We start from the raw sequence: 16,301 nt of genomic DNA on the forward strand, positions 1-16,301 counted from the left end.
ACGAACAGCTCCTCTTTCCGCACTGAAAAAAATGGATTGGATTTACTTAATTCAGTAGTGGACTTTGGTTGCACACAGATGTTTTGCTCTGGCAGCAACTTAAACAATTGAGTTAAATTAACAGTTCACTTTAAAACATGACTCAATTGTTTTAAAAACACCCAAGATGCTTACATAAAACCTGTCTCCTTTTTTCAGTGCATTAATTACAATGACAGATCAGGGCAGTTCATGGAATATAAAAAGGCGTTGACGCAAGGTAGTTCAACAATTTGAAGCAGCTGAGTTTATCACTTTACTGTATTTTTTTTCTTTTAAACGAAATCATTATTATTATTATTATTATTATTGTTGTTATTATCATTATTATTATTATTATGAAAGAAGCAAGCGTTGACCATTTAAAGAAATGTAATCATTTTAAAATAGAAACCACTTGTTCTCATTTTCAATCCTTCATAATATTCTGTAGTTCAGGAAGATGAACTCTTAGGGCCGCTGTTGACCATCCTTTGTTATATAGGAAAAGAAACCAGCAGTGCCATCCCCATCCTTTACGATACAGAACGACAGAAAGACACAATGAGCAGTACAGGACACGAAGATCAGCGTATTAAGCGTCAGTTTGGACTGGAGCTGTTATTTTAAAGTTGCAATTTTCGATTTGAAAAGTGGCTACATACAACATGATGATATAAGCAGGATTACTTTTCAAGTGGAATCCATTTTTTACGGCAATATTACACGGCTTATTTTACTGCAACATGGCGGTTAGAACAATGCAACGGCAAGTGCTGCTTTTCACCTTGTTTTTCTGTTTCTGCTCAGTGACTGGGCAGGTCAGTTACTCCATTCCAGAGGAAATGCCGAAAGGCTCTTTTGTGGGTGATATTGCACACGATTTTGGTTTGGATGTAAAAAGGCTGAAATCAGGGAAAGCTCGGATTTATACCGGAGACACCGCAGAGTACATCGAGTTGAACAGAGAAAGAGGAGTCCTCCTCGTCAAAGACAGAATAGACAGAGAGCTAATCTGTGCGCAGACGGCGCCCTGTGCTTTACACTTCCAGGTTATTTTAGAGAATCCGATGGAATTTTATAGCATTACCGTGGAAGTGACAGATGTTAATGACAACGCCCCAATTTTCAAAAGAGGTGAGATGAAATTCAAAATAAGTGAATCAGTTAATACAGGAACTGTGTTTATGCTCGAACAAGCAATAGATCTCGATGTGGGTGTAAACGGCCTTCAAAGTTATCTGTTAAAGCCCACTGATAACTTCGTTTTGAAGGTGCAGAATCAAGCGGATGGAAGTAAGCTGGTAGAAATGGTTTTGCAGAAACCTTTAGATCGAGAAAAACAGGATCATTTGTCGCTTGTTTTGACTGCAGTAGACGGCGGTGAACCGCAGCTCTCCGGGGCAGTTCAGATAAACGTAAATGTGCTTGATAGTAATGATAATGCTCCAGTTTTTCCTCAAAAAATATACAAGTCAACCTTAAAAGAAAATTCGCCCGAAGGAACTGTACTGATTACAGTTAGTGCTTCTGATTTAGACGACGGATCCAATGGAAAGATATCATATACAATATTAAACTCCGTGGACGATGCTTCGGAAAAATTTGACGTGAACCGAGAAACTGGTGAAATTACACTGGTCGGAAACACCGACTTTGAAAAGAAGCGACAATATCAAATACATGTTCAAGCCAGTGATGAAGGGGGATTGGCCGATACCAGTAAAATTGTTGTAGAAATACTTGATACAAATGATAATGTACCTGCTATAAATGTCATGTCAAAGTCTAGCATAATAGCAGAAGACATTACACCTGGCACTGTTGTGACAATCATAAATATCCAAGATCCAGACTCAGGCGAAAATGGAAACGTTCAATGTAATATTAACAAAAATATTCCATTTTTAGTTTCTTCCACGTCAAATAACTTTTTCAGTATAGTAACAGACAGTAATTTAGACAGAGAGAGAGCCTCTGAGTACAACATCACTGTAACGTGCTCTGATGAGGGAGTGCCCTCCCTCTCCAGCAGTGTCACTCTCACCTTACAGATCTCAGACGTTAATGATAACGCACCTGTCTTTGAGAGGAGCTCATATGAGGCCTACATTGTAGAAAACAACACACCAGGTCTCTCTATATTTACAGTCAAAGCCACAGACGCTGACTGGATCCAGAACGCCCGTGTTTCTTACATACTGGAGGACTCCTCTGTTAACGGAGTGCCAGTCTCTTCATATGTGTCCGTTTGTACTGATAGTGGAGTCATCCATGCAGTGCGCTCTTTTGACTATGAACAGATCAAAGATTTCCACTTCCGCGTAAGAGCGCAGGATGGAGGCTCTCCTCCACTCAGCAGCAACGTTACTGTGAAAATAATGATCCAAGACCAGAACGACAACCCCCCTCAGGTTCTGTACCCAGTCCAGACTGGTGGATCTCTGGTGGCTGAAATGGTGCCTCGTTCAGCAGATGTGGGCTATCTGGTGACTAAAGTGGTGGCTGTTGATGTAGACTCTGGACAGAATGCCTGGCTCTCCTATAAATTGCAGAAAGCCACAGACAGGGCGCTGTTTGAAGTGGGCTTACAGAATGGAGAAATCAGAACTATCCGCCAAGTCACTGATAAAGATGCTATCAAGCAAAGACTGACTGTTGTAGTGGAGGACAACGGACAGCCCTCTCGTTCAGCTACAGTCATTGTCAACGTGGCGGTGGCGGACAGCTTCCCTGAAGTGCTGTCGGAGTTCACTGATTTGACACACGACAAGGAGTACAATGACAACCTGACTTTTTACTTAGTCTTGGCTCTGGCTGTGGTTTCCTTCCTCTTCATCGCGTGTTTGGTGGTTATTATATCAGTCAAAATCTACAGGTGGAGACAGTCTCGCATCTTGTATCACTCCAACCTGCCTGTCATTCCATATTATCCACCACGTTACTCAGACACTTTGGGCACAGGGACTCTGCCACATGTGTACAATTACGAGGTGTGCAGGACGACTGACTCCAGAAAGAGTGACTGTAAGTTCGGCAGAGCTGGTAGTCAGAACGTGCTGATAATGGACCCCAGTTCTACAGGAACGATGCAGCGGATACAGAGTGAAAAGAGCATCCTGGATGAACCAGACTCTCCGATAGAGGTTAGACCACTTTAATATGGTGTCAGTGTATTTATTACGTTTTTAAATAATGCTCAAATCTGTTTGTTTTGAGAGAAGTTTTTCATTGTGGGACTAGAGTCTTATATTGAATTTGTTGGTAAATTTCTTATGTTTACTTAATCTTTACTTAACATAAAATAAAAATAAATACATACAATTTTATTTTTATAGCACCTTTCTAAACAGAATCGCAAAGTTCTGCGCATAAGATAACAAATCATAAAAAGGTAAAACAGATAATATAAAACAGGGAGAAATGAACCAAAAGCAGTTTTAAAAAGGTGAGTTTTGAGGGAGTTTTTTAAAAGCAGCTACTGAGTCCAGAGTTCTTAAGGTTTGGGGGAGAGAGTTCCAAAGTCTAAGGGCCACAATGGCAAAAGCTCTATCACCCTTAGTTCTCATCTTAGTATGTTTTATATCAAGTAAGCCCTGATCAGATGACCTCAGGGACCTGCTAGGGCCATAGGGCTGTAGCAGATCAGAGATGTAGGCTGGTGCCAATCCGTACAAAGCTCTAAAAGTCAAGACCAGGATCTTAAATTGGACTCTAAATTCAACAGGAAGCCAGTGTAGCTGAGATAGCAACAGTGTCATGTGTGAATGCTTAGAGGATTTTGTCCAAAGCCTAGCTGCACCATTTTGCACACCCTACAGACGATCAAGAGAACCTTTGCTTAGACACATAAACAGTGAGCTACAATAGTCCAAGCGTGAGGAAATAAATGCATGTATAGCAATCTCCAGTTCGGAGCGAGATAAAATAGGGCTTAACTTAGCCACATTTCATAAATGATAAAAACAAGTCTGAACCAGAGATTTAACATGACCATCCAATGTGAGAGTCGAGTCAAAGGTGACACCTAAATTCCTGACAGAGTATTTAACATAAACTGAGAGAGGACCAGGGGTTTCACTATCTGGGATAAAAATCTGTCAGGAGCACATACAAGGACTTCAGTTTTCCCCTCGTTGAGTTGGAGGAAATTTGCAGCCACCCAACGTTTCATCAAATCTAAGCAGTCAATCAGAAGCTGAAGCTTAGATAAATCATGGGGCTTAAAAGAAATGTACAACTGAATATCATCAGCATAACAGTGATAAGAAATGTCCTCAAAAGAGCTGATAGCCGAGAGAAGATATATTAAAAACAATAAAGGCCCCAAAACCAATCCTTGAGGGACACCATAAGTAAGGGATGTAGAGGATGACCTAAACCCGGAGACCACCACAGAAAAGGATCGGTGATGTAGATATGAGCAGAACCACTCTAAGGCAGTTCCAGATACACCAACCCAATGTTTTAACCGTTCAAGGAGGATGTGGTGGTCAACTGTGTCAAACGCCAACGTGAGGTCCAGCATTAGTAGAACACAACATTTTCCTGCATCATTACTCATCAAAATGTCACTAGAGACCCTAAGAAGGGCTGTTTCCATGGAGTGACCTCTACAAAAGCCGAACTGAAACTTATCACAAATGCTGTGTTTGTCCAGACCCGCTATAAGTTGCTTAGCCACAACCTTTTCTAGAAGCTTAGCGATTAACGGTAATTTAGAGATTGGTCTGTAACTGTTCCAAAGAGAGGGGTCTAGCTGAGGTTTTTTTAAAAGTAGGAGAATAGCAGCATTTTTAAAATAAACCGGAACTATGCCAGTGAAGAGTTGATTAAAGTGAGCACACATAGACCAATAGACTGAAAGACATTTTTGAATAATGATGCAGGTATAACGTCAAGTGAACAGGAGGATGCTTTCACTGAATTCACTAGTTTTACCAGCTCAGGTAGTGAAACAGAAGAGAAAATATCCAAGATGACGGCCAAGATGGGGTGGAGATAAACATAACAGGTGCTGAATGTGAAAAATGTATTCTCACGTTATTAATTTTTGCAAGCAGAAAAGAAAGAAAATTTTCACAGTCCTCATTAGATGAAATAGGGGCCGCAGGTAGAGCAGGAGTAACAATGTCACTAATGGTGTTGAATAGCACTTTAGGATTACCTCTGCTCTTTGTAACTAAGTGTGAGAAATAGGCAGCCCTCGCATCTCTGATCGCATTATTAAAAGAAATTAAAAGGTCCTTTAGGTAGAGGAGATGCACATTTAGATGTGTTTTCCTCCACCTGCGCTCCGCTTTTCGACAATCACGTTTTAGACAAGGAATACTGCCATTTAGCCAAGGAGGAGATTTGGAGGCAGAAACTCTCCTCGTTTTAACCAGACAAATTTCATCTAAAATAGAAAGGCAATAATTATTTAAAAAAAAAAGATTGGTTGAGAAGTCGACGCCATTATGAGGAGATAGCTGTAAGTTAAGCGCATCCGCAAATTTCTCCGCTGTGGAGGAGTATAAGATGCGAGAGCTAACCATCCGTTGAACAGGGATTAAAAGACACGTTAAAAACAATAACATGGTGATCAGAGATAGAAATGTCCTCAGAGCAAACCCAAAGTAAGAACAAGGTCCAGTGTGTGACCTTTGCTATGTGTAGGACCGGACACATGCTGAGCAAAATGAAAAGAATCCTTAATGTTGATAAAGTCTCTGGCAAAGGGGTCGGAGTCATCATCAACGTGTATATTAAAGTCCCCAACTATAAGCAACCTAGACAGCTTTATAGTAGAGGATAAGAAGTCACTGAGCCCTGATAAAAAAAAAAGCCCATTAGAGCCAGGTGGACGCTATACCACAGCAAGGTAAAAGGGATCCTTGTTTCCAATTTTAAGCAGCTGCATCTCAAACGAAAGAAAATGTCCAATTTTCACGGAGCGGCAGGAGAAACGGTCCTGGAAAGCCGCAGCAAGCCCACCACCCCGGCCAGATACCCGAGGCTGGGTTATAAAAGTATAGCCATCCGGGCAGAGTTCAACAAATGACGAGTATTCTACGTCCCGCTGCCAGGTCTCAGTCAGGGGGGGGAAAGTCGAGTTTTTTAGATAATATTAAATCATTCAACAAGAATGATTTATTAGACAGAGATCGCGCGTTAAAAGCGCCATATTCAGTGAGGTAGATGCCTCATTATTTGCAAAGGCTCAAGTTAAAGGACGTAGGTACACAGGGTTTGAGCACCACGCCCGTAGAATCCACTCACTGAGCGAATAAAGAGCCAGCCGGCAGGAGAGTCTGGATAAACCCTCCTAAGGCAGCACGGTCTCAAAGAGCCGGGCCCAGCGTATCCAAACAGGGACGTGGAAAACAAGTCCCCCTCCATGGAGCTTTTCTGAGCACAGGAGACAAGGCGCGCTCGACGTCGCTTACCAGCCAAACCCCGCCGCCAGGTAAGCCTGAGCTTTACCTGAATACCTCCTCTTCTCCCTCTCCTTCTCCGTGGTCTAGAGGGACCGCCGAAATAGTCTGACAAAGATCCAGCTAATCGAGGAGGGTGGAAAATGCAGAAGGAGGACGAAGAGAGATCGTGAGGATCGGATGGATAGCAAAGCCAGGCTAGCATACACCAAGGCAGCCAATACATCGTTAAAACTAAGTGAGAACAGTAGAGTAGAAGAAAACAACACAAAAGTAGTAGAGTGCAACAAACTGCACATTCACAGCGGCAGAGCCAAACACAGACGCTATCATAACATAGCTCAACAATGAATAACTAATACATCAATTTTACACACGCGCAAAACAAAAACAATGTTAATATGCTTGAGGAATATTTTTTTTCTAAACAGAATCTTAATGGCATCTAATCAATATTAATATACCTCAAATGTTAACCGCATTCACTTCAGAACCACGGACAGCAGCATTAGCAATATTAATTTATGTTACCTCTTGTCCATTTTGTGCTGTTTCCACAATTCAAGCGTCAAGGTTTAACAATTATCCATCTTTAAGTAAACTTGTGTTTTCCCGACGCATTTTCCCTTTCGGTCGGTCAGCTGACTTGTTTAATCCAGGCTCTTACACCATTGATATCTTAACATCACAGTCACTGCATGTTTTTCTTAATATACTGTTATTGTGATCCTAGAAATTAAACACAATAGATTCCCGATTGTTCTTTTTTCAAGTCCAAATGACAGTGTTAAAGATTCTGTAGGCTGATATTACTGAATTTGCACACATTTGACAGTAAGTTGTCCTGCGGATGAATTTTAGATGATATTCTGCAGTTTTATAGTGCGGACTCTTAGGGCCGCTGTTGACCAGAGTGTTGAGTACTGAGACCATGTTTGTAGCAGCACCGCCCATGTAACATCGACATTATAAAGAGGGAACAAGACGCACAAAGATCGAGCGATTCTGATCAAGGAGGATAAATACTGAAGAAAGATTTTTATTTTGGAGAGATTTGCTTTCGCTGACCGGAATATACACTTGGGTTTTGACTTTGGAATACATATCTTCTGTTGTGTGGAATATAGATCGTGAATCCACGTTGAGTGAGAAATCTGAAAGAACAATGAAACGGCAAGTACTGCTGTTTGTCTCTCTCCTTTCCCTCGGCCCAGTCTTCGGGCAGGTCAGTTACTCGATTCCGGAGGAAATGTCTAGAGGCTCTTTAGTTGGAAATATAGCACAGGATTTAGGTTTAGAAATTAAACGTTTAATATCAGGAAAAGCCAAGATCTATAGCAGAAATAGCGACCAATTCATCGAGCTGAACAGAGAAAGAGGAGTCCTCCTCATCAAGGAGAGAATAGACAGAGAGGGGCTGTGCACAGAGACAGTGCTTTGTGCTTTACATTTTCAGATCCTTTTGGAGAATCCGATGGAATTTTATACGGTTACAGTCCAGATCACAGACATCAATGATAATGCACCAACCTTTGAAAAAAGCGAAATGAATTTCAAAATTAGCGAGTCTGCAACTGCCGGCTCAAAATTTGTTTTGGAACGGGCTGTGGATCTTGATGTTGGTATTAATGCGGTTCAAAACTACGATTTAAAGTCCACCAACAATTTTGCTCTGAGACTTCACAGTAACCCCGATGGACACAAAAACGTTGAGATGGTACTGCAGAAACATTTAGACAGAGAGAAACAAGAGCAGATATCCCTCGTGTTAACAGCTGTAGATGGAGGAGAGCCACAGATGTCAGGAACAATGCAGATTCTCATTACAGTTTTAGACGCTAATGATAATGCTCCGGTTTTTACACAGCAAACATACAAAGCTACAGTCACTGAGAATTCACCTAAAGGAACAGTTGTTGCTACTGTTACAGCGTCAGACGCTGATCAAGGTTCGAACAGTAAAATAACATATTCAATCACAAATACGTTAGGTAACGTAAAGAAAATGTTTGAAGTAAACACAGAAAACGGGCAAGTTTCATTGGTTGAAACCATTGATTTTGAAAAAACAAAACGCTTCCAAATAAATATAGGAGCAAGTGATGAGGGGGGACTCACGGATTCATGTAAACTGGTTGTTGATGTTCTCGATGTAAACGACAATAAACCTGAAATCAACATAATGTCCAAATCGACTGTGATATCAGAGGATGCTAATCTCAACACAGTAGTAACAATGATAAATGTTGAGGACTTAGATTCCGGAGACAGTGGGATCGTGAAATGCTTTATCAACGAAAACGCACCATTTATTATAAAATCATCAACAAATAATTTCTATACCTTAGTAACGGACAGTGATTTAGACAGAGAGAGATCCTCTGAGTATAACATCACTGTGACCTGCTCTGATGAGGGAGTGCCCTCCCTCTCCACCAGCGTCACTCTCAACCTACAGATCTCAGACGTTAATGATAACGCACCTGTCTTTGAGAGGAACTCATATGAGGCCTACATTATAGAAAACAACACACCGGGTCTTTCTGTATTCACAATCAAAGCCACAGACGCTGACTGGAACCAGAATGCCCGTGTTTCTTACATACTGGAGGACTCCTCCGTTAACGGAGTGCCAGTCTCCTCGTATGTGTCCGTTAGTGCTGATAGTGGAGTCATCCATGCAGTGCGCTCTTTTGACTACGAGCAGGTCAAAGATTTCCACTTCCGCGTAAGAGCGCAGGATGGAGGCTCTCCTCCACTCAGCAGCAACGTGACTGTGAAAATAATGATCCAAGACCAGAACGACAACCCCCCTCAGGTTCTGTACCCAGTCCAGACTGGTGGCTCTCTGGTGGCTGAAATGGTGCCTCGTTCAGCAGATGTGGGCTATCTGGTGACTAAAGTGGTGGCTGTTGATGTGGACTCTGGACAGAATGCCTGGCTCTCCTATAAACTACAGAAAGCCACAGACAGGGCGCTGTTTGAAGTGGGCTTACAGAATGGAGAAATCAGAACTATCCGCCAAGTCACTGATAAAGATGCTGTCAAACAAAGACTGACTGTTATAGTGGAGGACAACGGGCAGCCCTCTCGTTCAGCTACAGTCGTTGTTAACGTGGCGGTGGCGGACAGCTTCCCTGAAGTGCTGTCGGAGTTCACTGAGTTGACCCACGACAAGGAGTACAATGACAACCTGACTTTTTACTTAGTCTTGGCTCTGGCTGTAGTTTCCTTCCTCTTCATCACGTGTTTAGTGGTTATTATATCAGTCAAAATCTACAGGTGGAGACAGTCTCGCATCCTGTATCACTCCAACCTGCCTGTCATTCCATATTATCCACCTCGATACTCAGACACTTTGGGGACAGGGACTCTGCCACATGTGTACAATTACGAGGTGTGCAGGACCACTGACTCCAGAAAGAGTGATTGTAAATTCGGCAGAGCTGGTAGTCAGAACGTGCTGATAATGGACCCCAGTTCTACAGGAACGATGCAGCGGATACAGAATGAAAAGAGCATCCTGGATGAACCAGACTCTCCTCTCGAGGTCAGTTATAAATGTGGCTTCAACTTTATGTCACAATGTCTTTTTAAATGATTCAGTATCCGGCTATACTGTTGAAATTATCCTGCTATTTTACCAAACCATCGACCTTATATATAATTTACATTTTTATTCACTGATGACCTATTAGAACTATAAAGGGGAATTACTTTACCGTTGTGAAATTGTCCGCTTAGTCTTCTCTAAGTTTTCGTGCAAAAGGTTTTAATGCTAATTATTTTAAAATGTTTCTATATCAAATATTGTTATATGAAACGGTGAATCAATTTCTACTTAGTCGTTGAATTTTCCTCTAAAAATATGATGTAATTAAACTTTAGTTAAAATTATTTAGTGACCTCTTTTCTTATTGGTACCAGAATTTTCAGTCATTTATTTCACACTTTCATAAGATTTTGCTAAAGACATTTGACTAAATACTCAGCATTGACAATGTTATAATTTAGTTATACTGTCCAGAAAGGGCATAGCGTTTTATTTATTCTTTTTTTTTCATTCGTTTATTTTTTTTGTTTTGTTTTCCTTAATTTAAAACAGTGGTGCCCCCACTCATCCTGGTCGTCCAGGATAGTGATTTCAGGACCGCAGACAGCGACACTATTGAACTTATTTGTACTCTTCTTGTATTTTACATATCTTTTCATTATTCCTGTGGGACTTTGTCTTCACAAAATTTGCTTATTTAATACTTTGAGTATGCTTTGGTGCTTACTTTCACGGAATCATTTTCATGACTGATAAATTTAAGAAAGAAAACACTGTTAGTTGGTTTGGCTGTAGCTCACGAGATAGAGGAACTCATGTATCAATGGGACGTGTGGTGTTGGATCAATAGCTTCTCCGGTCTGAGTGAAAATTACCTTTGGGCAAGATATTGAACCCTGAGCTTCTCCCGATGCGTTCATTGGAGTGTGACTGTTAGAAATGTCTTAGCGCAAGAAAAAATGAATAAATGTGTGAATGAAACATGCTGGACAAGGCGTTTGAGTGTTAAAGCAGGTGTTTTTTAAGCGTTTTGTAGAAACCAGTATATTTACCATTCACACTACATTTGGAGCTAATTTATATTGAAGTGAGGAATCATCAGCGTTGAAGAAAACTTTTGTTGTTTGTTTGTGGGTTTTTGTTTTTTTTTTTAATTTAATTTACGTTTCCCGTGATAAACATCTGTGATTGCAAGTCTTCTATTACAGATTGCCTGACGGTAGTGTTCTGCAGTTTTGCTTTTTGAACTCTTAGGGCCGCTGTTGACCAGAGTGTTGATGGCTGACAGTAGGGTTGCAACAGCAGCGTATCTCACATAAACGACGACATAACGAGCACGGGGTACGACGAGAAAGAGCGGATATTCTAGATGCGCAGAATATCTGATGACAAAGACGACTTTTTTTTTTTTAATTTTCCGTTGTTCTGGGAGGAATATAAGGCTAAAAGATTGTTGTGTCTACCAGGAATTGATTTCACTTAATGGAATATATTTTCGCGTTGTGGAGCCTCGTTGATAGATTACTAGGGTAGAACAATGAAAGGGCCAGCGCTGTTGTTTTTTGCTCTCCTTTCCTTTGGCTCGGTAACTGGACAAGTCAGCTATACAATACCGGAGGAAATGACTAAAGGATCGTTAGTCGGTAATATAGCACAGGATTTGGGTTTACAAATCAAACGTTTAATATCAGGTAAAGCTCGAATTTATACCCGAGACAGCGACCAGTACGTCGAGCTGAACAGAGAAAGAGGAGTCCTCCTCGTTAAAGAAAGGATCGACAGAGAGGCGCTGTGCAGACGGACGACACCGTGTGCTCTACATTTTCAGATCATTTTGGAGAATCCGATGGAATTTTATACAGTTACAGTGCAGATCACCGATATCAATGACAATGCACCAACCTTTGAGACAACAGAGATGGAGTTTAAAATTAGTGAGTCGGCGGTAACTGGGGCAAAATTTGTTCTGAAAAGGGCTGTGGATGTTGATGTTGGCACCAATGATCTTCAAAGGTACGAACTAAAACCAACTGACAATTTTGCTCTGAAAATGCATAATAATCCTGATGGAAGTAAAAACGTTGAGATGGTACTGCAGAAGCCTTTAGACAGAGAGAAACAAGAGCAGATATCCCTCGTGTTAACAGCTATAGATGGAGGGGAGCCACAGATGTCAGGAACAATGCAGATTCTCATTACAGTTTTAGACGTTAATGATAATGCTCCGGTTTTTACACAGCAAACTTACAAAGCTACAGTCACTGAGAATTCACCTAAAGGAACAGTTGTTGCTACTGTTACAGCGTCAGACGCAGATCAAGGCTCTAACAGTAAAGTAACGTATTCAATCACAAATACTTTAGATAATATCAGGGATGTCTTTAAGATAAACCAAGAGAATGGCGAAGTGACTTTAATTGGAAATATTGACTTTGAGGAGTCACGAAATTTTCAAATAAATTTACTTGCTAGTGATGATGGAGGACTAACAGACTCTTCTAGGGTTATTGTTGATGTGTTCGATGTCAATGACAACAAACCTGAAATTAGCATAATGACGAAGGCGACCGTGATTTCAGAGGATGCTAAACTCAATACAGTCGTTATGATGATAAATATCGAAGATAAGGACTCGGGAGAAAACGGAAAAGTTTATTGTTCAGTAAGCGAAAACATACCGTTCATGCTAAAAAAATCTACAAATAATTTCTATAATTTAATAACAGACAGTGATTTAGACAGAGAGATATCCTCTAATTTTAACGTCACCGTGACCTGCTCTGATGAGGGAGTGCCCTCCCTCTCCACCAGCGTCACTCTCACCTTACAGATCTCAGACGTTAATGATAACGCACCTGTCTTTGAGAGGAGCTCATATGAGGCCTATATTGTAGAAAACAATACGCCAGGTCTCTCTATATTCACAGTGAAAGCCACAGACGCTGACTGGAACCAGAATGCCCGTGTTTCTTACATACTGGAGGACTCCTCCGTTAACGGAGTGCCAGTCTCTTCATATGTGTCCGTTAGTGCTGATAGTGGAGTCATCCATGCAGTGCGCTCTTTTGACTACGAGCAGATCAAAGATTTCCACTTCCGCGTAAAAGCGCAGGATGGAGGCTCTCCTCCACTCAGCAGCAACGTGACCGTGAAAATAATGATCCGGGACCAGAACGACAACCCCCCTCAGGTTCTGTACCCAGTCCAGACTGGTGGCTCTCTGGTGGCTGAAATGGTGCCTCGTTCAGCAGATGTGGGCTATCTGGTGACTAAAGTGGTGGCTGTTGATGTGGACTCTGGACAGAACGCCTGGCTCTCCTATAAACTGCAGAAAGCCACAGACAGGGCGCTGTTTGAAGTGGGCTTACAGAATGGAGAAATCAGAACTATCCGTCAAGTCACTGATAAAGATGCTGTCAAACAGAGACTGACTGTTATAGTGGAGGACAACGGACAGCCCTCTCGTTCAGCTACAGTCATTGTTAACGTGGCGGTGGCGGACAGCTTCCCCGAAGTGCTGTCGGAGTTCACTGAGTTGACACACGACAAGGATTACAATGACAACCTGACTTTTTACTTAGTCTTGGCTCTGGCTGTAGTTTCCTTCCTCTTCATTACGTGTTTAGTGGTTATTATATCAGTCAAAATCTACAGGTGGAGACAGTCTCGCATCCTGTATCACTCCAACCTCCCTGTCATTCCATATTATCCACCACGTTACTCAGACACTTTGGGCACAGGGACTCTGCCACATGTTTACAATTACGAGGTGTGCAGGACCACTGACTCCAGAAAGAGTGACTGTAAGTTCGGCAGAGCTGGTAGTCAGAACGTGCTGATAATGGACCCCAGTTCTACAGGAACGATGCAGCGGATACAGAGTGAAAAGAGCATCCTGGATGAACCACACTCTCCTCTGGAGGTCAGTTATAAATCTGGTTTCACGGCATGTTAAGGTATTTTAAAAGATCATAGATTATATATAATATACATTTTCAATCAGTGATGGTTCAAGATAACTGCAAAGGTACATTGCCTATTTATTTATTAATTCGGTGCATTAAACATTGAGCACATTTTCAGTGGGCAATCTGATTTTCCCTGAAAGAGTTTTTCTAATGCAGCTGTTACGATTTCCATATAAAATATTGTTACATTATCTCTTTAAAAACTTCTGACTGAGAAATTTTATTAGTCCCTTCATCGGCAACAATGTTTCATGCACCGATTTCTTGCTCTTCCGTGACAACAGGCTGAATCATCACCTCACTTTTTTTAAGTAATCACTTCAATGTCTTAATAGATAGTACGGTTTCCCCAAAGAACAGAATTTGTTTTGCCTGATTTTGCACATTCATTATCTCCTCACGAATGCACGGTAAATCATTTTATAAATCATTCCCATCGATTGGCACGTCATCATTTCAGCACCACGAACAGCGATATTATTAAACTTTGTTTTGTCCTTCCCATGCCCAGTTATATTTTTAGTGAGGTACATTTTAACGTACGTTTATTCTTGTAGTAGTTGTTTGTGAAAATGTACTTCTTGCAGTGATTGACAGGGTGCTTTGACTGATGTTTTGATTAAAAAGGAGAGAAAAAAGAACAAAATAGAAATACATTTGAACCGTAAACTGTGTTGTAGTGTGCAATCGGCGATTACAGCGTGGATTGTGTTGTTTCTCTCCCGCTCTCTCTGTCTCTCTCTTTCTCTCTCTCTCGCTCTCTCCCTCACTCTCTCGCTCTCTCTCTTCCTTTCTTGTATTATTTACTTAAAGTCTTACTTGTTACACTTCGCTAACAGCAAGTCTTTTGAACAGTGTAATTTAGGGAGCTGTTGTGCAGTTTTCTGTTATGAACTCTTAGGGCCGCTGTTGACCAGAGTTTTGACGGCTGGGAGCAGGGTTATAGCAGCTGAGTACCTCCCATATACGCCCGCATAACGAGGACGGGGTATTACGAGAACGAGCAGGCATTCTCGATCCGCAGAATTTCAGATAAAAAATCTGACGATTTAAGACTATTCGATGTACAGAGGACTGTAAAGCTACAAGACTGACGTCTGACTTTGGAACTCCTTTCACTCACCTGGATGCATGTTCCAATTGTGGAGCCTCGTTGATAAAATACTAGGGTAGAACAATGAAAGGGCCTGCGCTATTGTGTTTTGCTCTCCTTTCCTTTGGCTCGGTAACTGGACAAGTCAGCTATACAATACCGGAGGAAATGACTAAAGGATCGTTAGTCGGTAATATAGCACAGGATTTGGGTTTACAAATCAAACGTTTAATATCAGGTAAAGCTCGAATTTATACCCGAGACAGCGACCAGTACGTCGAGCTGAACAGAGAAAGAGGAGTCCTCCTCGTTAAAGAAAGGATCGACAGAGAGGCGCTGTGCAGACGGACGACACCGTGTGCTCTACATTTTCAGATCATTTTGGAGAATCCGATGGAATTTTATACGGTTACAGTCCAGATCACAGATATCAATGATAATGCACCAACCTTTGAAGAAGCTGATATTGAATTTAAAATTAGTGAGTCGGCGGTAATTGGTGCAAAATTTGTTCTGGAACGGGCTGTGGATCTTGATGTTGGCACCAATGATCTTCAAAGGTACGAATTAAAACCAACTGACAATTTCGTTCTTAAAATGCATAATAATGCTGATGGAAACAAAAATGTTGAGATGGTACTGCAGAAGCCTTTAGACAGAGAGAAACAAGAGCAGATATCCCTCGTGTTAACAGCTATAGATGGAGGAGAGCCACAGATGTCAGGAACAATGCAGATTCTCATTACAGTTTTAGACGTTAATGATAATGCGCCGGTTTTTACACAGCAAACTTACAAAGCTACAGTCACTGAGAATTCACCTAAAGGAACAGTTGTTGCTACTGTTACAGCGTCAGACGCAGACCAAGGTTCGAACAGTAAAGTAACATATTCAATCACAAACAAAGTGGATGACGTCAGGAAAGTCTTTAACATAAACAAGGAGAACGGCGAAGTGACTTTAATTGGGAATACTGACTTCGAGGATTCACGAGGTTTTCAGTTAAGTTTACGTGCTAGTGATGTTGGAGGACTAACAGATTACTGTAAACTGATTGTTGATGTTCTGGATTTAAATGACAACAAACCTGAAATCAACATAATGTCTAAGTCGACTGTGATTTCAGAGGATGCTAAACTCAATACAGTTGTTACAATGATAAACGTTGAAGACAGGGACACTGGAGAAAGAGGGAATGTTCAATGTTCAGTTAGTGATAGTGTACCTTTCATTTTGAAATCATCAACAAATCA

The 16,301-nt window shown here is 41.3% G+C and overlaps 2 protein-coding genes across 33 annotated transcripts in view; both read left to right on the top strand.

The window, feature by feature from the left end:
• Positions 1-16,301, top strand: part of LOC146392385 (protocadherin gamma-C5-like) — a 308,150-nt gene that overhangs the window by 188,325 nt on the left and 103,524 nt on the right. The gene's annotated exons all lie outside the window — the stretch shown is intronic.
• LOC146392400 (protocadherin beta-16-like) lies at positions 383-3,189 on the top strand. Its single transcript, XM_084947226.1, has one exon. The coding sequence runs from the start codon at positions 765-767 to the stop codon at positions 3,177-3,179; it is 2,415 nt and encodes an 804-aa protein (XP_084803352.1). The 5' UTR covers positions 383-764; the 3' UTR covers positions 3,180-3,189.

The sequence above is a fragment of the Perissodus microlepis genome, chromosome 2 (assembly GCF_051167445.1).
Source record: "Perissodus microlepis isolate ML-2025 ecotype Zambia chromosome 2, ASM5116744v1, whole genome shotgun sequence".
Taxonomy (NCBI): Eukaryota; Metazoa; Chordata; class Actinopteri; order Cichliformes; family Cichlidae; genus Perissodus; species Perissodus microlepis.